The 24283-nt window shown below is 38.8% G+C and overlaps 1 protein-coding gene across 1 annotated transcript in view; it reads left to right on the forward strand.

Annotated features, from left to right (window-relative positions):
• Nucleotides 1–23829, forward strand: part of C4H7orf31 (chromosome 4 C7orf31 homolog) — a 41583-nt gene extending 17754 nt beyond the window's left edge. Inside the window, exons 5-10 of the mRNA XM_052639223.1 lie at nucleotides 1544–1573; nucleotides 9126–9307; nucleotides 13542–13630; nucleotides 18884–19058; nucleotides 19353–19444; nucleotides 23026–23829. Coding sequence (XP_052495183.1) covers nucleotides 1544–1573; nucleotides 9126–9307; nucleotides 13542–13630; nucleotides 18884–19058; nucleotides 19353–19444; nucleotides 23026–23829 — 1372 coding nt within the window. The remainder of the gene's footprint in view (nucleotides 1–1543; nucleotides 1574–9125; nucleotides 9308–13541; nucleotides 13631–18883; nucleotides 19059–19352; nucleotides 19445–23025) is intronic.
• Nucleotides 23830–24283: the final 454 nt, after the last annotated feature.

Raw genomic sequence — 24283 nt, forward strand, 5'->3', positions numbered from 1 at the left:
TGTATATATTACAAAGGCCTGCTTTGTAATTTTCAGAGAAAATACTGACAGCACTGATGTAAAATGAAAATACTAATATTAGTTCTGTTTATAGGGCATAAATTAATATAGAGTTCAGCCACAAGAGGGAGCCAAAAAGTTATGAAATGTGTGGTTGCTAGGCCTTTTTCCCTTTGGGATTAATAAACTGAAAAGGAGAGAGTGGCAGTAAAACCATGGATAGGTTCAGGTCAAGGAATTCGCGTCTCTGAGCATTTTTTATTTTCGCTTTATCCTTTCAAACTTTGAATTTTTAAAAAAGCTTTTCTTTAAAAATTTTTATTCTTATTTTTCCATTTTGTTTTTTCAATTGAAGTATAGTTCATTTACCATGTTGTATTAGTTTCAAGTGTATAGCAAAGTGATTTCAGTTATACACATACACACACACAATTTTTTCCATGTTGAATCAAATTAATTTTAGGTAAGTACTTGTCAAAATCAACTAAATGAGAAAACTCTTAAATGCTGATTTAATGTTTCATATATAATAGTCAGTCTGGTAGCGCTCAATCTCATAGATTCTTATATTCATTGCTTTCCATTCCCTACTCAACAGAAATTTAACTGGAAGACATGCTTTTTTTTTTTTTAGTTCCAACAAACTTAGAGTCCAAATAAAGATATAAACCTTTTAAAGTGCATGTGGATTTTGTGTTTACAATACATTATAGACTAATAAAATTATATGGCTTGTGTACCACTTTCTAAATAGAGGAACATATAAAAAAGCAAACAGTATATTCAATTTTACTGCCTTCACTATTGACTGATATCATTCTGTTCATTTTTCATAATTGAAATATTTCAGAAGTATTTGTATAGGCTGAAACTAACTGCTGAAATCCAATGAAAGTTGATGACAGTCCTTCTCTAGTGTGGACTTTGTCCCTGGGCTGTAGTGTCATTTCTTGGCACGTAGAGCTCAGAGCAATTAGTAAACATACAACCTTCTAATAGTGAAGTGATTCAGAAAAGGCATGCCCCTGAGAACTTGTTCAGTTTTGTTCTAGCCTCTCTGCAACTGGGCAACATTTACTGTCATGAGAGGTGAGCAATTCTGGGCAAAGGGGCAAAGCACACACTGTACTTATATGTTTTCTCCAACCAGGCCACACTCAGGTCACTTTAGGTCATGTAATTGCACCACATGCATGGTGTCAGGCTACCTCAGAGCACTTCGGTGCTCTGCCTATGAGCGTGAAGTCAGTAAGAACTAAAGCTCTATTATCATTAGAATAAGTTAGAAATGCAGAACAAGTGGTGAGTGGGGCTGAAGTTAGGATAAGCGTAATGGAAAAAATTGACCAACAGACAACTGAGATATGATAATATCATATCTGTCTGGTTAATACTCAGTGTTCCAGAAAGTCAGTCAGTATCATAGAGACTCTGTAGTTTGCAAATGGGATACTTCTTTATTCTTAAGCAAGTTGCTAATAGAAATGTGAGCTTTTAGAAGTCCTTAATATAAATTAGAATCTGTTTCCTGGTTTTATTCTAGGCTGCCCAAACCACCTAATTCAACAGTAGGGTAAGTAGACAACTATATTTTCCTTCCCTGTTATAATCAAGAAAAAAATATTGGCCATCTATATGTCTTAGTGTAAGGACAAGTTATATTTTTCATAGTTTTTTTTTTTCTTAATCAGGCAAGAGAAGAGGCTGACACAAGTCCAAAATAACAGCATTACTGATTTCCCCCAATTATATTCCTGACTGATTTTTTAAAGTAAACTTTTAAATTTAGTACTATTTTATACTGACAAAATTATTGGGAAAATAGTACAGAGATTTCCTATTTACCTCAGTCCCAGTTTCCCTTATTATAATACCTTATATTAGTATGGTACCTTTGTCCTATTAATGAGCCAATAGTGGTGCATTAGTACTATGTAGATTTCCTCAGTTTTCCCCTAATGTCCTTTTGCTATTCCGGGATCCTATCCAGGACACCACAGTACCTTTAGTAGTCATGTCTCCATAGGCTTCTTTTGGCTTTGACAGTTCCTCAGACTTCCCTTTTTTTTTTTTTAATTACCTCAGGGGACTTTCTTAGTGGTCCAGTGGCTAAGACTTGGTGCCCCCAATGCAAAGGGTTCAATCCCTGGACCAGAAAACTAGATCCCATGTGCTGCAACTAAGACCTGGCACAGGCAAATAAAAATGAATACTTTAAATGACCTCTAGTTTTGATGAGTATCTGTCAGGTATTTTGTAGAATGTCCCCCAGTCAGGATTTGTCTGGTGTCTTCCTCATGATTAGATTGCAGTAGTATGTCTTAGGGAGGAGGACCACAGGGGTAAATTGCCATTTTCATCATGTCCTATCCAGTGTGTAACTTATCACTGTTGATGGTAACCTTGATTACCTAGCTGATGTGGTATTTATGAAGTTCCCCCAGTGTGCAGTTAACCTTTTTTTCTCCTTTTCCCATCCTATAGTCTTTAGAAGAAAATCACTATGTGCAGCCCACACTTAAAAGTCTGGAATTAAACTCCACCTCCTTGACGGCAGGGTATCTGCATAAATTATTTGGTATTGTTTTGTAAGGGAAATGTGTCTATTCCTCCTCATTTATTTAATCACTTATTTAACCAGTATAGACTCATGGATTTATTTTGTACTCAATACTTGAGTAGCAATACTGTACTACTTTATTTTGTCATTCAAATTGGCCACAAGAGCTCTTTCAGTTGGCTTCTATGCCCATACCCCTATCACTGGGGGCATTGTGTATGAAGGTTTTTGGTTTATTTTTCTGTTGGTTTCTTTGTTTTTAAGTAGTTCGTCACTTATCACTGTGGGGCTTTTTCTTTTAGCATTTCCTTACTTTCTGGCAGTACAAGATGCTCCAAGATGCTTCTGGAGTACAAGATGCTCCAGGCTCATCCTATTTATGTCCTGCCCCAGGTCTAGAACCAGCCATTTCTCCAAGGAGCCCCAGCTCCTTCCACTGGAGAATGGTATTAGAATCCACTATCTGAGTGCTTGGTGTCCCTGATGCTGTTAGAGTTCCTATCAACGTTAACTGGAAATACTAAGCTGGCATTTAAAAATTGCATTCCAGTTAAAGCAAAGATCTGCTCAAAAGGCTATTAAAAGTGAAGTCTAGGCTCTTTGGGGTTTTCTTTTTTAAAAAACAACTATATGAAGACCTCTGTTTTGGACTTTTCAAATTCTCTCTGTGACAGCATGAAAAATAAAAAGTAGTCCATTTTTGTTGGTTTTATTTTTTTCCTCATGACCTGCAGTTCAGTTCAGTTGCTCAGTCGTGTCCGACTCTTTGCGACCCCATGAATCGCAGCACGCCAGGCCTCCCTGTCCATCACCAACTCCCGAAGTTCACTCAGACTCTCATCCATCGAGGCAGTGATGCCATCCAGCCATCTCATCCTCTGTCGTCCCCTTCTCCTCCTGCCCCCAATCCTTCTCAGCATCAGAGTCTTTTCCAATGAGTCAACTCTTTGCATGAGGTGGCCAAAGTACTGGAGTTTCAGCTTCAGCATCATTCCCTCCAAAGAAATCCCAGGGCTGATCTCCTTCAGAATGGACTGGTTGGATCTCCTTGCAGGCCAAGGCACTCTCAAGAGTCTTCTCCAACACCACAGCTCAAAAGCATCAATTCTTCGGTGCTCAGCTTTCTTCACAGTCCAACTCTCACATCCATACATGACCACTGGAAAAACCATAGCCTTGACTAGACAGACCTTTGTTGGCAAAGTAATGTCTCTGCTTTTCAATATGCTATCTAGGTTGGTCGTATCTTTTCTTCCAAGGAGTAAGCGTCTTTTAATTTCATGGCTGCAGTCACCATCTGCAGTGATTTTGGAGCCCCCAAAAATAAAGTCTGACACTGTTTCCACTGTTTCCCCATCTATTTCCCATGAAGTGATGGGACCAGATGCCATGATCTTTGTTTTCTGAATGTTGAGCTTTAAGCCAACTTTTTCACTCTCCACTTTCACTTTCATCAAGAGGCTTTTTAGTTCCTCTTCACTTTCTGCCATATGACCTTATAGCCCGATAAGTTCCAAAGTCTCTTCTTCCTTTGACCTCAACTCCTCAAACATCTCCTTGGAAGAGCTGTGTAGTGTTTTGATAAAAATCTTGGTAGACCTGCTCAATAGGGCAGAGTCCAGAGACAGCTCATGCCTCTACCTGAATTAGTCAAAGAGAAACTGAATCCCTTTATTTAAATGTGTATGTAGTTAAGCGAGTGTTTGATATTCTGCCTTTTCCTTATTATTTCTTCTCTATTTATGGACACAAAATGAAAAGTAATATTTATAAATCATTTAATGTAACAGGAGTATAATTATTTTCTACACAGTCTTAGTTTAAAGGAATAAATATACATTCTGGTCATTGGTACTCAAAACTTGAATGGGTTACAACTTGAAAATTTAGTTCAGGGTATAATTTGCAATTTTTTAACTAACAAAAATAACATATATACAAGATATTAAATGAAATTCCATAATATACCTCGACTCAAGAAACACAGAGTCCACAGCTTTCAGGTCTTAAAAGTAACATTTTCTTAAATCATTACCAGATATAACTTAATACTGTTTGCTAGGAAATATATATTACTAGAATCTGAAGGGAAAAAAGTTTTGCCTTAATCCTAAGTGATGATAATTAACGGGGGCCCCTCGCTGCCTTCCTAGTCCTACTTTTACCCCTTCTACACAAAGCCAAAATCCAGGCCACACCCAAAACCAGAAGATCCTAAGAACTACAGATATACATTCTGCAATTTTACCTTCTATTAAGAGGACCAGTCTCAGAAAGAAAAAGCTTATCGAATTCTTGTGATTCTTTTTTGTGATTTACAGTCCATAGGGTTGCAAAGAATCGGACACAACTGAATACACACACAGAGCACAACAGCAAACTCTTGGCCTTTAGAATTTATTTTCTAAATTAACAAATTAATCTCTGCTTTCTGGTGTCTCTGTGACAAAAACAAGATATAATGAAAAGAAATGTAATGACTTTTGTTCAGGAAGTTCTTACCAATATCAAATTAGTAAAACATGGGGTCACCTTGCCCTGGCCTCTGACCTGGAGCTAAATACTTAGCAGCAGATTATTCTCTCAGAAAGAATGTAGATAAAGCAGTTAGCAGAGGGCCTGGCATGTGTTTTATTGTCATTGTAGTTAACATTTAAAGGCAAAGTTCTCTGAGCGTAATTCCTACTCATGTAGCAGTTACAATGTCTGAGGACCTTCCAAAATGGCTTACTGGGATATTTTCTAGGAACAGGGAGCAGATAGGACCATTTATTGAAATATTCATAACCACATTTCCTTAAACCACATCAAGTCCATGGGAAATGGTAACAGAAGTTCCAAATTAATCCCACTAATTCCACATTCCCACTGGTTCTTACACCTTAGCTCAACCTGGCACATCCTAGAAAGAACCCAGGAGAATCAAAATGAATTTTCTACCCAGAAAAGTTGCATACATGAAAAGTTAATTAGCTCTAAGACAATTACTGCATTCAATTTACTCCATTAACCATTCTTACCAGTATGTTTTATGACTCAGGTCTCCTGGCTGTTGGACAATATTAGAAGCCCAGCCTTTCTCATTCATTCCTCACTTTCCCTAGGATCTCTTTGTTTCTCATCCAGGTCCCCTGCTTCCTGAGTGCTCTACCTGAAGGTGAATGAGCCAAGCCCTCAAGGCTTTGCATGTGCCTTGAACAAAATGCTCCCTTAGAACGTAGGTTTTACTAGCCTACAGGAAACTCCAGCCTTACCTGACTCAAGCAGACTGGACACTCTCCATGAGCACAAACATGTTTGTTCCTGCTTTATTTGCTCAAACTTTAAATGCTCACTTATTTTCAAGCTTAATGGTAAGAAATTAATTCCTCTTACAAAGGGGGCACAGTTCACTATAGAACCATTGAAGCAGGCACTGGAAATATTTATCTAGAAGAAAGGACAATCATTGCATAGCATATAAAATGAAGTACAACCAGTATTGCTACAGTGAAAGAGCAGTCACTACTTCTGAGTCTTCATGACTCCCAGGGACATCAGTTAGCTGGGATCCAGGAATGTCCTGATTCTGTGTTCTCATGTCATCATAGAGTTGATGATGTTATACCTTGTTCCAAGCTGTCCAGTAGATGATGTGGCACTTATAAACTGGAAAAAGGTTTAGTGGCTAGCAATAAAATAATGCTATACCAAATTCAAAAGTGTGTTCAAGTGAGAGAGCCTGCCACAAGGGCAAGAAAACCAGATCACTTTACACAAAAACAAAAATAGCTGACTGGCCTCAGAAATGATTTATGCTTGAAGTCCAGGCTTTTTCTCTTACAAATCAATCTTAACTTCTTGTGGTGTCTGTAAGAAACCAGGAACTTGTTAAGAATCTTAAGCTATGAGGTATTTCAGAGAGCCCACCAAGATGCCAGGGCTGCTGAATTCAGTACAGGTTTGCATCAGGGTGATGAGAACAGATGGCCAAACTAACCAAAAATGGCTGCTATTGAAAAATGTCCTATGATGCCAAAGCAATGAGACATTTTAAAATGTTTCTTATAGAAATTATTCTCATTCTTTCACAGTCACACCATCCATAGGAACTTGCAAAAGCTATTATATAAATCCTGCCAATACTTAGATGGAAAATAGTGATAGAGAAATTTCAGTAACAAGACTTTCACATAAACATTTGTGGCATAACCTATACATTTATTTCAGCCTGGTAAATACAGACATCACACAGCCTTCCCATAATTTCTGTGAGTTCTCACTGTGAGCACTAGAAATGCAGTTCAACTTTCAAACCCTTTCCCTAGCCCTTGTCCCATGAAAGCCCAGAGCACCTGTATGCCTGGAGCGTGTTTTCTATTCAGTTTGCATATGCTCTATTGGAGGTCTGAATTATCTGGTTATATTTTCTGGGGAAAAAACAAACAAACAAATTTATGGTCTCACAGTTCTAAAGACTAGAAATTCGAGATGAAGATTTCCGCGTGTTTTAAAACTGTATTTTCTACTTATATATAACACTTCTCTGTTCCTTGGACTTCCTAATTTTGATTCTCTTCTAATTTAGATAACTCTCAACAGTTTTTTTTAAACCTCTGCTAGTTCTTTTTAAGAACTCTGCTTTTTCTTCAAATGAGAAGAAAATTGTATCCCTGTTGTCTTTTTAAATTGTTGGGTTTTTGTTTTTTTTTTTCATTCAGTATACTAGCTATTTTTGGCTTTTTGATCTCTAAACAGTACTGTGTACACTGTGTAGATAAACAGGCAGTATATTTTGTTGATTGATTGCTTAAAGAAACAGATGGCCTGGTTGAGTCCAAGATGGTAAGGGATCATTTTGCCCATTGAAATTGAATGCCTGAAAGGATTCCATAAAATGAAGTATGGAGATTCTTTAAAAATAAGATGCAGAAATGGAAAGCAACTAGAAATTCTTCCTGTAGTGTTCCAAAAACTACAAAATTCATATATCTTCCACTTCATATTTTTATATCAGTAGCAAAATATATGCACTGATAACGAATTCACTACAGTTTATTTATTTTTTATTTTTTAATATAAATTTATTTATTTTAATTGGAGGCTAATTACTTTACAATATTGTAGTGGTTTTGCCATACATTGCCATGAATCTGCCACGGGTGTACATGTGTTCCCCATCCTGAACACCCCTCCCACCTCCCTCCCCATCCCATCCCTCTGGGTCATCCCAGTGCACCAGCCCCGAGCACCCCATCTCATGCATTGAACCTGGACTGGTGATTTGTTTCACATATGATAATATACATGTTTCAATGCCATTCTCCCAAATTATCCTGCCCTCGCCCTCTCCCACAGAGTCCAAAAGACTGTTCTATATATCTGTGTCTCTTTTGCTGTCTTGCATATAGGGTTATCATTACCATCTTTCTAAATTCCATATATATGCGTTAGTATATGTATTGGTGTTTTTCTTTCTGGCTTATTTCCCTCTGTATAATAGGCTCCAGTTTCATCCACCTCATTAGAACTGGTTCAAATGTATTCTTTTTAATGGCTGAGTAACTCCAATACTTTGGCCACCTCATGCAAAGAGTTGACTCATTGGAAAAGACTTTGATACTGGGAAGGATTGGGGGCAGGAGGAGAAGGGAACGACAGAGGATGAGATGGCTGGATGGCATCACCTACTCGATGGACATGATTCTGAATAAACTCCGGGAGTTGGTGATGGACAGGGAGGCCTGGCGTGCTGCGATTGATGGGGTAGCAAAGAGTCGGACATGACTGAGCGACTGAACTGAACTGAATATTCCATTGTGTATATGTACCACAGGTTTCTTACCCATTCGTCTGCTGATGGACCTCTAGGTTGCTTCCATGTCCTGGCTATTATAAACAGTGTTGCGATGAACATTGGGGTACACGTGTCTCTTTCAATTCTGGTTTCCTCAGTGTGTATGCGCAGCAGTGGGATTGCTGGGTCATAAGGTAGTTCTATTTCCAGTTTTTTAAGGAATCTCCACACTGTTCTCCATAGTGGCTGTACTAGTTTGCATTCCCACCAACAGTGTAAGAGGGTTCCGTTTTCTCCACACCCTCTCCAGCATTTATTGCTTGTAGACTTTTGGATCGCAGCCATTCTGACTGGTGTGAAATGGTACCTCATTGTGGTTTTGATTTGCATTTCTCTGATAATGAGTGATGTTGAGCATCTTTTCATGTGTTTGTTAGCCATCTGTATGTCTTCTTTGGAGAAATGTCTGTTTAGTTCTTTGGCCCATTTTTTGATTCAGTTGTTTATTTTTCTGGAATTGAGCTGCAGGAGTTGCTTGTATATTTTTGAAATTAATTCTTAAAATAACGTTGTTTTATTCATTTAGCAAAATTAAGAATATTTCATATGTTTTGTGATATCTATTCCACCAGAATGCTAACTCCATGAGGATAGGAACTTTGGGTCACTGTCATACACCAGGGATTAGAACAGTACTGCCACAAGGAGAGGCCCAATAAATACTGGATGATTAAGTGTTTTCCATTGCACTTCTTTCTATTCTGTTTTGTTTTCTCAACTAAATCTCAGGGAAATCTGCTCCCCGTATCCAATTGAACACCCCTACCATACACACATCTCCCGTGGAGCCATGTTCCCGACTTTTACATCACCCAAGGATCTCTACACTGGCATTAAAGCCCGAACCCAACAGCCGTTCCCTCCCACGGTGCCAACAAAGCCTTATGATACAACAGTTTTGAAGACAAGAGGTAACATGATTTCAAATCAGAACAGTATTCATTCTTTTTATATTTGAAGTTTATTCAATAATAAAATTAAACAAAGGACCCCATTACAGACTAAATTAAATTCTCTGCAGATGCTCTTTACTTTTCTTTACAGAGCTTCCTATGATATAACCAGAAACCAAATGTAGAATTAGTTGCTTGTATTCTACTTGTATTTTCAGTGTTTATTTCCTTCCCATTCTCTCTATGGTTTAGCTTTGATAAATTTCATTCTAGCTCAAGTGATCAGCACAAAGGACAACATTTGGCTCAGAGGTTCAGTCTAGACATGTGTGTAGCTGTTGGGATAAAATTGAAAAGATCATCATTGGAAGAAGACTCAGGAAGTAATAAGATCAATTTAATCAATTCCTTTGAACACTCTGGAGGGTCTTTTCGCAGATGCAAACCTTGGGGTCTTCCCAGATATGTTTCACTAAAGAGGATAGTAAGCTCATACACTAGCCATCAATTCTATCCCATACTAGACGCCTCACAACAGAATAAATCAATGGAGAAAGACAAGATACTAGAGGGCCAGTAACTGAAGATGACAAAAGAGGTACATGGCAGACAGAGGTAAATATTTGTTGAATGAACTTTGGTAAGACCCAAGAACTACACTATAATGCAGTTCCTCTACATGAATATTTGGACCCAGTCTAAGAAGAGAATACTGCCATGATCAGTATCAACCTCGGCATCGTATTAGGAGGCAGTAAATTTTGAAAGATATGGTGGAATGTTTAAGAGCATGGACTAAGGAGTCCAACTGCATGGATAGCATTCTGGCTCTGCCATTTACTCACCACGGGCCATGGGAAAGTTTCTTAACTTCTCTGCCTCCACTTCACACTCCGTAAAATGGAATAGTCATGCTTACTTCATAGATAATAGAGATTGTGTTAGCAGCTACTATTTTTATTACATACTTTGCTATATATAATGATTTTAGTATGTGTATAGCATGCTGAATCAGTCCATAAAAGGTAGTGAAAGCTATATCAAATATATATAGAGATATTTATCTATATACATATATATACACACATGTATCCAACAAGTCCATTCTGAAGGAGATCAGCCCTGGGATTTCTTTGGAGGGAATGATGCTGAAGCTGAAACTCCAGTACTTTGGCCACCTCATGCAAAGAGTTGACTCATTGGAAAAGACTCTGATGCTGAGAGGGATTGGGGGCAGGAGGAGAAGGGGACGACAGAGGATGAGATGGCTGGATGGCATCACTGACTCGATGGACGTGAGTCTGAGTGAACTCCGGAAGTTGGTGATGGACAGGGAGGCCTGGCGTGCTGCGATTCATGGGGTCGCAAAGAGTCGGACACAACTGAGTGACTGAACTGAACTGATGTATATATGTATAGGATATCTAAGCAGTTGAAATTTTTATGATCCCATTAGGTAAATCATCAAAGTAAATTAATTTTTTTCAATCCCTACATTTCATGCAAAGATGGGCTCAATGCAGGACAGCCCAAAGATGGGCTCAATACAGGACCTAACAGAAGCAGAAGATACTAAGAACAGGTGGCAAGAGTACACAGAAGAACTGAAGATCCATTCTGAAGAAAAAAAATCATCATGACCCAGATAATCACAATAGTGTGATCACTCACCTAGAGCCAGACATCCTGGAATGTGAAGTCAAGTGGGCCTTAGGAAGCATCATTACAAACAAAGCTAGTGGAGGTGATGGAATTCCAGTTGAGCCGTTTCAAATCCTAAATGATGATGTTGTGAAAGTGCTTCACTCAATATGCCAGCAAATTTGGAAAACTCAGCAGTGGCCACAGGACTGGAAAAGTCCAATCCCAAAGAAAGGCAATGCCAAAGAATGCTCTAACTACCGCACAATTGCACTCATCTCACACGCTAGTAAAGTAATGCTCAAAATTCTCCAAGCCAGGCTTCAGCAATACGTGAACCGTGAACTTCCAGATGATCAAGCTGGTTTTAGAAAAGGCAGAGGAACCGGAGATCAAATTGCCACCATCTGCTGGATCATTGAAAAAGGAAGAGAGTTCCAGAAAAGCATCTATTTCTGCTTTATTGACTATGCCAAAGCCTTCGACTGTGTGGATCACAATAAACTATGGGAAATTCTGGAAGAGATGGGAATAACAGACCACTAGACCTGCCTCTTGAGAAATCTGTATGGAGGTCAGGAAGCAACAGTTAGAACTGGACTTGGAACAACTGGTTCCAAGTAGGAAAGGGAGTACGTCAAGGCTGTATTTTGTCACCTTGCTTATTTAACTTCTCTGCAGAGTACATCATGAGAAACGCTCGGCTGGATGAAGCACAAGCTGGAATCAAGATTACAGGGAGAAATATCAATAACCTCAGATATGCAAATGACACCACCTTTATGGCAGAAAGTTAAGAAGAACTAAAGAGCCTCTTGATGAAAGTGAAAGAGGAGAGTGAAAAGTTGGCTTAAAGCTCAACATTCAGAAAACTAAGATCATGACATCTGGTCCTATCACTTCATGTCAAATAGATGGAGCAACAGTGGAAACAGTAGCTGACTTTATTTTGGGGGGCTCCAAAATCACTGCAGATGGTGATTGCAGCCATGAAATTAAAAGACTCTTACTCCTTGGAAGAAAGGTTATGACCAACCTAGACAGCATATTAAAAAGCAGAGACATTACTTTGTCAACAAAGGTCCATCTGGTCAAGGCTATGGTTTTTCCAGTAGTCATGTATGAATGTGAGAGTTGGACTATAAAGAAAGCTGAGCGCCGAACAATTGATGATTTTGAACCATGGTGTTGGAGAAGACTCTTGAGAGTCCCCTGGACTGCAAGGAGACCCAGCCAGTCCATCCTAAAGGAGATCAGTCCTGGGTGTACATTGGAAGGACTGATGTTGAAGTGGCCACTTGATGTGAAGAGTTGACTCATTTGAAAAGGCCCTGATGCTGGGAAAGATTGAGGGCAGGAGGAGAAGGGAACAACAGAGGATGAGATGGTTGGATAGAATCACCGACTCAACGGACATGAGTTTGGGTAAACTCAGGGAGTTGGTGATAGACAGGGAGACCTGGCATGCTGCAGTTCATGGGGTCACAAAGAGTCAGACACGACTGAGCAACTGAACTGAACTGAAATTAGTTAATTCTGAAATTACATGAAGTGCATACAATTAGGAAGAAATCACACAAACGTGTTGAATTTATAAAAACTTTTCAGTGCAGTTGTAGACCAGGGATTGAAGAAATAAGTTACCACCTTAATCTTCTGTTTCAAGCATCTACCTGTCCTTGACCAGTTAGTCATCTTTGGGGGATTTTAAAAAGATGAATATAATCTAATAACCCTAATAAAATAAACCTTCCCAGGAACTAGTACTACCTTGGGTTTTCTACTCTTCCACTTATTTTAACTCTTCTTTTTTAGAAATAAGTAGAATCTTGGTTAAGAGAAGCTCTAGAACCAGATTGCCTAAATTTGAATTATTGCACTTATTCATTGTGTGACCTTGAGAAAATTGCTTATTTTCCTTGTGCCTCAATTTCCTCATTTGTTAAAGTAGAAATAATAGTACCTTCCTCATAGCACTCAGTACAATACTAGCAGTATAATACTAACATTATAATAAATGTTCAATAAATGCCAGCCTTTGTCCTTATTACATATGGCGATGGGTGTTCAGAGCATGCTTTAATGTGGAGTTTATCATGGGACCAGAGGAAGCCAGGCTGTATTTGGTAAAGCTTCTCCAGCTACCACCAATACCTAAAAAGCTGTATTCCTTAAATGTTCTATTTAAATACTTCTTTTGGTAAGCACATACTAACTCCATTTCTTGATATTTAAACAGAGAAAACCTAAAACAGGTGGTATAGAAATGTATTTGCTGAGCCTTCAGAGACCAAAAAGAGTATCTAGGAAGAGATTTATGATTTACCTAAGAATCCCTTTACCTATGATTTACTTAAATCACCTTTTTAAAAAAACAAAGAAAGGAGCAATACTGCTGCCCCCTCAATCTGCTGAAGGCATCAGGCTTAGAGACTCATTCTTGCTCTGTGTGGCCCACATGCTGTTTACTAAGGGCAAGAGTTCAAACAGAGCTATAACTATAAAGCTCAAATGTGCACCCGAATTCCTCTCTACCTCCTATTATCTTGTTTGTATTTATTGCACCCATAAATTCTATTAATTAAAAGGCTGCTTTTCTGGAAAATTTCAGGTAACCCTTACAGATATGAACTGCTTGATTTTCCAATGGATTCCAAGAAGAAAGCATTGGTTTGGCCAGGTCAGCGTGTGTATTTTGATGTAAGTATCTTTTTAAATGTGTGTTTAAAACAAAGTAAAAGATGCTTTTGCATTCTATGTTTATAAAAATCCAAAAGATAGATTACTTTTATCTTCTATACGGATGGAAACATTGAGATTTTGACCATGATTCACATTTTTTGTTTGTTTTCTTAAGTGATTTTATGTAATATTTCCATATTTACAAAAAGTTCCCCACAAAATGAAGTAAACGAGGACTGTAGATCATGCACTGTCTCTACAACTCTGTTCTTATTATTCATAATATATCAAGTAACTTCGAATATACATAGAGTAAATGGGAGGTTTACAGAAAGATTTGCAATTTAATGTGCCAATTACAGTAGTATCTTTGTGCAGAATCAAAAATAAAACAGTAGCCACCATTTATTAAGAAATTGCTACACCTTAACTTCTTTATATATAGAGTGTCATTTGGCCCTTACAATACACTCAAAAGGTTAGTATGATCATTCCCATTTTATAAATGAGGAAACTGAGGCTCAGGGAGTTGGTAACTATCTCACAATCATAAAACTCAGGCTCATGAGACTCTAGTCTCTGTTCTTAACCTCTCTACCAGGACTCCACATAATACAAAGAGAACACTTTTAAATCATGAAGGAAAATATCTATTTAAAAATAATAATAGCTGACATTCACTGGCCAGTTAGTTTGTGAGAGGCAATACCAAGTGTTTTCCATATATTATGTCCTTGCATCTAATAGTCTGTGAAGGAGGTAAGAAATAATGATGGAAACCTAGAAACATTTGAATTTCTCTGGGAAAGACTACTGTGGCAGGCCAGAGTGTGGTCACTGCAATGTCATACAGTCATCTATGAAGCATCTGTTTGTTTTTTGTAAAGTTATATGTCAAGAAAAATCCTCAAATAATCATCTGTCTGACTAGATGACTTTTATTCTCTCAAGCAAAATCTATATCAAAGTAACCTAGAAATATGAGAAGTTCTTTTTCTTCCAGTTCCTCTCATTTCTACCTGCTGGTTAAAATACTGCTGTAACTCGTGTCACCCCCCCCCACCCCCCCAACCCCCGCCGCCCCGGCGATCTTGATTAGCACCCCTTTACCCCAGTGTGAATTCCGGTGCTTTGACTGAGCTACACTGACCCTTTGCTTCTGGCCTCCCTCCTCTCTTCCTTCTCACAGCCTGGCTCTGTTCACTGGTCCCTGAGCAGGTTCATGGCCACTTCCTCTTCCTGAAATGCTCTCCTCTCTGTCATCTCAGACTTGCTCTTTCTTCAAGGCTCAGCTCAACCCTCATTGTTTCTGTTGCATAGCAGAGAGTGGACCAAATTAGGAAAACTGTGTTCTAGTTCCTGCTGTATCTGCCATGTGTCCTCTAATGGGCATGCTCTCTGTTCACCCTCTTGCCGCCTTTGCTTTTCCTCCATTCTGTCCCAGGCACCCTTCCTCCTACCATGCATCCTCTTATGCCTTCAACTTTCTCTGTTCCAAAGTCCTAACTAGATACCAAAGAAATGTATCTCTGCCACTCTCTTATTTGCTCTCCCTCCTCTATTCATTTCATATGCAAATGACAAAGTTCCTAATCATGGCTTCTTAATGTAAAAACAGTGCTGACACAGTGACATGAAATATGATCCAATAAAGATCCGATGTGTCCCCAGTGTTAATGTCTCTCCAAAGAGCAAAGTGGTCTCCATAATAGACCTCTTCTCTCCATTAAACCTTAGTAAGCCCCACCACTCAAGACTAAAACAACACATTATATTTAGTGCTTTGTTTTAACATGTTATGACTGTATTAATTCCTGTTATTTTATGGCAATTTATGGAGTTTTTGGTGCCTAGCCCAGGGCACTTAAAAGCTGGCACGTGGTTTTGCTTGTGTCAGGTATTCAGTAAATGTTTATTAAGTAATTTACAAGTTTCATAGATTTTTATCAGCTCTGCTGGGAATGTAACAACCATTTATATAGCACTCCTCCTCTGAGAATGTATTCCAAATTCTAAACAACTAACAAGGCTATGGTTTTTCCAGTAGTCATATGGATGTGAGAGTTGGACTATAAAGAAAGATGAGTGCTGAAGAATTGATGCTTTTGAACTGTGATGTTGGAGAAGACTCTTGAGAATCCCTTGGACTGCAAGGAGATCCAACCAGTCCATCCTAAAGGAGACCAGTCCTGGGTGTTCATTGAAAGGACTGATGTTGAAGCTGAAACTCCAAAACTTTGGCCACCTGATGCGAAGAGCTGACTCATTTGAAAAGACCCTGATGCTGGGAAAGATCGAGGGCAGGAGGAGAAGGGAACAACAGAGGATGAGATGGTTGGATGGCATCACCGACTCAATGGACATGGGTTTGGATAGACTCTGGCAGTTGGTGATGGACAGGGAGGCCTGGCATGCTGCAGTTCATGGGGTCACATGACTGAGCTCAGACATGACTGAGCGACTGAACCGAACTGAACTGAAACAACTAACATACTCCATTGTAGACTTAAAGTGTCTGCTGAGAGGTTAACATCTCAGAAGTTGGAATTCCTTTCTACTCTGTACTTACCTTCCATATTAGAGCCTAACTTTCACCTGTTAATAGTATATTCAACCTAAAGTGAAAGTGATAGTCACTCAGTAGCATCCAACTCTGCGACAGCCCGCCAGGCTCCTTTGTCCATGGAATTCTCCAGGCAAGAATACTGGAGTGGGTAGCCATTCCCTTCTCCATGGGATCTTCTTGACCCAGGGATCGAACCTGGGTCTGCAGGTTGATCTGCCTGCATTGCCACCATGTAAGCCACCGGGAAGCCCCCATATTCAACCAATGAATACCTATTGAGTGAATGATCCCCAGCAATCCCTCTCTCACTGTCCTGGCAGTATTACATTACCTAACACGCTAAAAACTGGCTAACTCTCCACTCTCAAAAGTTTCCTGACCCTTTAAATTCTTCCCAAGATTACTCAGGCTACAATGAAATTTTACATTCCCTATTTTCTTCCTCTGTGCCTGTGATTGCATTTCAGTAGATCCCTGCTGTTAGACAGACCAAACTGTTGTTCTTCTGTCACTAAGTCATGTCCAACTCTTTGCGACCCCATAAACTGCAGCACCCCATGAACTGGAGACTTCCTTGTCCTTCACTCTCTCTTGGAGTATGCTCAAACTCATGTCCATTGAGTCAGTGATGCCATCCAACTATCTCATCCTCTGTTGTCCCCTTCTCCTCCTGCCATCAATCTTTCCTAGCATCAGAGTCTTTTCCAAAGAGTTGGCTCTTTGCATCAGGTGACCAAAGTATTAAAGCTTCAGCTTCAGCATCAGTTCTTCCAGTTAGTATTTGGGGTTGATATCCTTTAGGATTGATTGGTTTGATCTCCTTGCAGCTGATCTCAAGTGTCTTCTCCAGCACCACAATTCAAAAGCATCAACTCTTTGGGCCAGATTAAAACACAGAATTAATCTTGCCCCTCAGAACAATATTTGAAACAAACTGGCTTTGCAAGTCATGATAAAGAAATAAAGAGGGCTTTATTTAGACCTGGATAAGCAGGCCACATAATCATGAAACGTTTATAGAGCTGGTTATTTAATACTTCTGGAGACAGATTTTTACCAAGTGACTTTTATCATAACTACTTTAAGTATGTAAATGGGGCTCCCTCCAATCTCACAGGATTGCGGTGAGCGGCAGCCCTTAGGCCCAGGAACTTTAGAATGCCCATGCTTTATAAGGCCCAGCTCTGGCTAACTGTGCCTCTCCTTGTGGGGCAGAAAGTTTATGGGGACAAGAGGATGTGTCCATCTAAACCCATGCTCCCCAGTCTCTTGCCCCAGATTGATGCTGGACTGCACATTCCCTGACAAGTGGCTTTGAACCCAGTTTCAGGCCCTTTATGGGGTCTCTTCCCCAGGTCCATCCTCCCAGGGGTTGACAGTGCTGCCAAGCTAGTATATCCCTCTAGGCCAGATGGGTGGCCAAGAGGTGGCTCTGTGCTGGAAGGGGCGGTAATAGGTATATGGAACTTGAACTTAAGGGATAGGTACCCTCGTATAAAAGGCACCTCATAGTTTGGGATGGAAGTGGGGGTAAGAAAGTGAGGTAAGAAAGCAGTCGGGCCGGGGGCTAGCAGTTGGCTCTTTCTGAGCCACCATGTCCCAGTGCAATACTTGGGACAGCCTAAGATTTGAAATAGTCTAAGAAGTCTAAATTTGAACTGGTCTTCCAGGTAGTTATGAAAGTATCTTATCAAGGTAGGAGAATGAAACATACTTACCCGACAGTTTATTTGCTTGATTTACAAATTGAACTGTTTAGACTAATGGAATGTGGGCTCTCATTGTACTAAAATCCCAGGACCTGCAAGTGTTAAGGGTGGGCCTGGCTGTAAGGACAAGTTTACAAGGTCCAAGAAGTATTTATTCCATACTTCTCACCACCACCCCATCTCTGCTCTTGCTGTTCCTTTAGCCTCTCCATCTCTTCGTGCCACTCAAGCCCTACTTTCTGCGGTGTCACCTAACATGGTCTCGTCTCCTCCCACCCTGTGCTTCCCGCACCACTTCCCTATTCAGCTGGAATCAGTTTCTCCCTCCTCTGAACTTCCAAATCATTTTGTCTTAACTTCTCCTGTAGCAAAGAGTTACTGTCCATCTTATAGTCATTTATGTTCACGCCTTATCTCCCCTTCTAGCCAATATACTCCTCGATGACAAGATTTGTTTCTGATCCATCCATGTGTCTACCACTACATTACACATGTAGGTACTCTGTAAATATGTATTGAGAATCATCAATCTGAGAAAAAGTGAATTTCTAAGTAAATAAAAGACTACAGTGAAACCCATTCATTCACTTTTATTTGCATACCTCCTTTTGAAAATATAAAACTCTATTTATAAAGCAGTTATGTCTACAGAATGAAATTTTTATTTGAATTTCAGTGAGTTAGCCTTCATCAGAAATTCATAAATGATATCATATGGTGTCATTTTAGGCAGGGAACGAGAAGTAGGAGGCACACAGTTTTGGATGTACCTCAGAGTCCTTTATTTCTCTAATAAAATTTCATTGCATTTCTCCACAGTATACTTTCAGACACCCTGCTAAAGTAAAGGAATTTTCAAAAAGACCTCCTTTGATAAAAATACTGTGTTTAACTCCAAATACAGATTAGGTTACAGTTGCAGAATTTTAGTAATTAATGAAGGAAAAGTATTATGATCTTTTCTAACAGCAATGACCTTTTATACTCATATTCTAGCTTCCTAAATGTGTAGAGAAAAACAAGCCAGTGTTCTACCCAAAACCACCTAAAACCTTCGCTCCTAACACTTCTTTAAATTCATGGGACCCTATTACTTCTCTAAAAGAAGGCAACATACAAAGAAATCTCGAGAAGTCCCACTGGATCACTTCATATAATCATGATTTTACAGGTATGAGTTCACTTTAATGAGTAAAAAAAAACAAACTTAGAATATTTAACAAGTGATATTACAGCTTTATCTTCTAATATTTCCCCCTGTTTTCTTAATCTAAGTAGCAATAGGAATAAGGTGGGTGGTAAGTTCCTCTTAGAGGGTAATTGGAAAGTTGTTTGTTTTCATTTTTTATCATTTCTAATTATATTACAAAGGGGAACAGGTAAGTGTTTCTATAAAAAGGTCTAAATTTACGTAGCATTCTTCATTTACTTTAACAAAATAATAAGATGTGATGTTTCCATTAAGGTCTGGGGCCCATGAATCCCCTTGAACTGGATGATTACCATGAAAAGAAGGTAGCAGAGTTAACTGGACAGATAGGATTTGACCCAGAGCCTGTAAGTAATTGCAGTCAACCCTCAGTTATTTAGGGGGAAAGTGTCTAGATTTGGGGGCTTCTCAGGTGGCTCAGTGGGTAAACAATCCACCTGCAATGCAGGAGACACGGGTGCAATCTCTGTATTAGGAAGATCCCCTGGAGGAGGGCGTGGCAACGCACTCCAGTATTCTTGCCTGGAGGATCCCATTAAAAGAGGAGCCTGACTGGCTATAGTCCATAGGGTCCCAAAGAGGCAGACGCGACTGAAGTGACTGAGCACGCATGCACACACGCATCTAGGTTCTCGGCTCCTTCTTGCTTTACTCACTTTTTATTTGCTTCCTGAACATTAGTGACCAAGCCAGCAAAGTGAAAATTTAACTCAGTTCAGAAGTTAATTCTGAATTGATTCGAACTTGTCCACTATTTTGAAGAAGAAGCAAGTTTTCTTATCTTCATCACATGGGTGCATGCTACATCACTTCAGTTGTGTCCGACTTTTTGTGGCCCTATGGACTGCAGCCTGCCAGTTTCTTCTGTCTATGGGATTCTCCAGGCAGGAATACTGGAATGGGTTGCCGTGCCCTCCTTCGGGGGACTTCCAGACCCAGGGATCAAACCCATGTCTCATTATGTCTCTTGCACTGACAGGCAGGTTCCTTACCACTAGCGCTAGCTGGCAAGTTCCTTCTTCATCACAGTACTGGGTTATTTTTGTTTTATTTTGTTTTACAGATTTTCTACTATGCTACTGTTGCTAAAATTTACAAAGGAATTGGTTTATGAACATTTACCTACTAATAAATGTGATTCTTAATAAATTCTGTGAATCTTTGCATATTTTATATCTTGTACATTTTTGCTGCTTTTGAAGAGAGAAAGGCTTCCTCCTAATATCCACAATCACTGAGAGTTGGCTGAATTACAAACAAAAGCCGATAAATTCTCTGCAAATAACAAGAGATTTCTTAATTGATTATGTGAAGTGTCCTAAAAGAGATGATCAAGCCCTTTAGTGATAGAAGTTATAATCTCTTAGCTTAATTATGCAAGTGAAATAAAATGACCTAATAGGATACATTTATGTTGTTTTATTTGGGCCTAAATTTTATCCTCTAAAACTCAGTTTTTTAAACAAGATTAATATTTCCAAAAATGTAGGTTGTAGAAAGACACCTAAAAAACAATGTTAAGGTATTTCAACATGAACTCTTTTTAGACTGAATGAACAAATTTATTTTATATACCTTCAATATTTCTCAGAGTGATATAATAAATCATAACACTAGAAGTAGTTCCACGGACTGTGCTTTATCATTCACTAAAAGGTTTTTAATTTTCTCTATTTTTTACCTGTAACAAACATTCTCTAAGGCTAGAGAAGACTATACATATACTCTGACATTGTCAGGTGTGTTCAACAGCCGTCCAGATTTCCACAGATTTAAGCCTGTAGAGTCCAGTCCCTCTGGAAGCAGCTTTATCATTTTTACCTGGAAATACAAGTACAGTTATACAAAGGATGTTTGTCAAGTATATTATATGCAAAATTATCATATAAGTAAATAACACCTAAATTTTTTATTAATAACAAGATAAAATATGCCTTAAATAGTTGGAAGTTTAAAAGAAAGTTTCAGTGAATCTTGCTGGTTTCTAATTAAAACATAAATAATGGAGTCTGAGAAGGCTTGTTTTACTGGTGATAAATATATGTATGAAATATTTTGTTGTAGAATAAAGGTATAAAGGCTGTTTCTCACATATAAGGATACCATCAAAGTAAGATATATACTTTTTTGTTCATGATAAATTTAACAGTGTATTTCAAAGAATTTTTTTTCTTGTTTTCATAGTATCTACTCAAACAGATGAGGTTTCAAAAAGCTGTTCCCAAGTCCTTTTTTTTTTCCTAATTCCAAACTAGAGTTATATTTTCACCATTCTTATTTTGATCTTTGCTATCAATTCCATCATTGTCACACATTCATTTTTAGTTTTCTTTCTTAAACAGATTATAAAAATGTTCAAGTGTTCAATGTTAACATAAAGAAAAGTCTAAGTAATTTTACAGTTAAGACCTGTATACCCATGGTTTAGATTTTACCGTAGCATTTTACTGTACTTATTTTATTACACATCTATCTTGCCATCACTCCAAACATTGATAAATTCACTTTATTTTTTCTACATTTCAGTGTAAATCACAGATTTACACTTAATCCTAAACATTCAGCATGTGTGTGTGTGTATGTGTGCATATGTGCTCAGTGGACTTTTTGGGACCCCATGGACTGTAGCCTGCCAGACTCCTCTGTCCATGGGATTTTTCCAGGCAAGAGCACTGGAGTGGGTTACCATGCCCTTCTCCAGGGGATCTTCTTGACCCAGGGATCAAACCCGAGTCTCCTCCTGCACTGTAGGCTGATTCTTTACCGCTGAGCCAACAGGGAAACTCAAAAATGCATACTACTAATTGGACTTAAATTAGTTTTTTCTTTTAAGGTGATAGCTCAGTTGGTAAAGAATCCTCCTGCAATGCAGGATACCCCAGTTCAACTCCTGGGTTGGGAAGATCCAATGGAGAAGGAATAGGCTACCCACTCCAGTATTCTGGCCTGGAGAATTCCATGGACTGTATAGTCCATGGGGTCGCAAAGAGTCAGACACAACCCAGTGACTTTCACTTCACTTCACATACATTCATTACAATTACACAAACCTTAAGTGTACATTCCATAAGTTTTGACAAATGCATACACCTTTGTAACCCAAACCTCTATCAATATATTCAACATTACCATCCTCCCAGAAAGTCCCCTCATACCTCTTCCAAGTCAACTCCTCTCTCTTCCTCTTACCCCTCCCCCCAGTCATATATCTATTAATAACCCCTTAAACACACTCATTGCTTTTGCAGTTACCAGACATGATTAAGTTCACAATATCTGTCAAATATCTCAAAAAAGAAGCACAGCTATGACAAACCCCTGTCAGACCAGTGTTTCTCCAAGCATAGCATATCACTGGCCTTAGCATCACTCGAGATGCTTATTAAGAGAGCAGATTCCTAAGCCCTACTGCAGACCCTCTGAATCATAATCTCAGAGGACCAAGCTTGGGAATCTTATTTCCTGCTAACTCCAAAGCTGATTCTGAGTCAACCAACCAAGGTTTAAAAACCCTTGCCTGAGTCTAATAAAGAAGGCTTTGGCTGAGATTTAAATAATTGCACGTAACTTTTAATTAACATCATCTGTGTTGGTGACAGACATCATCATAAAATATGACCTGTTTTATTCCAATAAGTTCTTTTATATCTTGGAAAATCTGAAAGCAAAGAGTTCCTACATGGAAAAATTTCTCTATAGCCAAGTAAAAATGTGCCCTTTCCTTATAAAAACATGTGTTTATTAGGACCCAAATTTCAATGTCTTTAAATAAATATCAGTAAATATTGCAGTGTTTACGCCAACCCATCCTGTGTTTGCTCAGATAGTGAAAATGGGTATGGATTTTGACCTGCCATTTGTGGCAATATCCTGACAATGCTAGATCTATTAACTAGTTGATTTTCTCTTTTTTATCCTACCACCACAGCAAGAAAAATTCCATCCTACCTTAAAGCCCACCAGACCCTTGGAAGGACGAATTGCCCGACTGATTCAGAACCAACGTCCTCTGGAGGCTATTCTTGATCAAAGACCATCTTCCTGTCCAGACTGCACCCCTAGAGTTCTGTGTACTTTTCATACCTTTGTGCCCAGTTCTACAGAAATGATGGCTCTGAGTGATAACATACCCGCAGATGTGACACTTAAAAACCAGGAGATCGAAGAAAAGATTAAGGAAGAACAAAGCTTGCTATCTACCTATGCACTCCCATCCTGTTACCCAACAAAAGATCTGGCTAATACGTGCGACATAAAACCATTTCCAAAAATCACAGATACTAAAAAGACAGAAGATTTGTACTGGAGACAGCTGTCTCTGAAACCCCAACTTACGCCTTACTGTAGCCCGGATCATTACATTCCTTATGAACATTTAAATCAGTATAATGTGTACCAAAATCCTGTTAGCCTTAGTAAGCCTGGTATTTTACAAAGTAAACCAGACTTGAAAACTTTTGATTTTGAACACTTTTTAAGTAAGCCAGAACAGTTGACCTTGAATATGGAGGATGATGAAGAAACAAAACCTATCCTGGGTTGGATTCCTAGAGCTGGAGTGGCCAAACCTCAAACGGACCTGCTGGAGCTTAAGAACACTTTTTCAAAAACTGGTGCACAAAAACATTTCCATAAATCAGTTCTAGAAGACTATAAAGACCTCAGGGATAAAGAGCACTCGGGGAAGAAACACCAATTCTATGGCTATAATTCCTATTATTTCTATAATTGAGCTATTCATCCTTCCCTTCAAAACCCATCTTCTTGCAAGAAAAGAAAAAATATAACAGAATTTCTTCCTCATTGCTGGATTCTGTTTTCTGGAGAAGCCATAATGAGCTTGTTGATGAGGTTTATGTTTTCAGGTATTTAAGTTAGGGTCTGGTCAGAAGAACCCAGAAAAGGTGATGTTCTGACTTCCTCGAAAGTTGAACAATTTGGCAATAAAATAGAACCAGAAAAATTTATAGTCTTTAATCTCATTTTCAAATTATATGCCAAGGGATATTTCCAAAATCATGATAAACAATGTGTGTGACAAAATTTTACAAAAAATATTTGAAAAAAACTCAAATTCCCGATAATCGACAAATGTCTATACAAACTGTAGTAGTACCTTAATAAAATAAATATATGGACACTGTCCCTATAGGCAAATGTTTGTATAAAATAACACTAGGTACAAA

The sequence above is a fragment of the Budorcas taxicolor genome, chromosome 4 (genome assembly GCF_023091745.1).
Source record: "Budorcas taxicolor isolate Tak-1 chromosome 4, Takin1.1, whole genome shotgun sequence".
NCBI classification, from domain to species: domain Eukaryota; kingdom Metazoa; phylum Chordata; class Mammalia; order Artiodactyla; family Bovidae; genus Budorcas; species Budorcas taxicolor.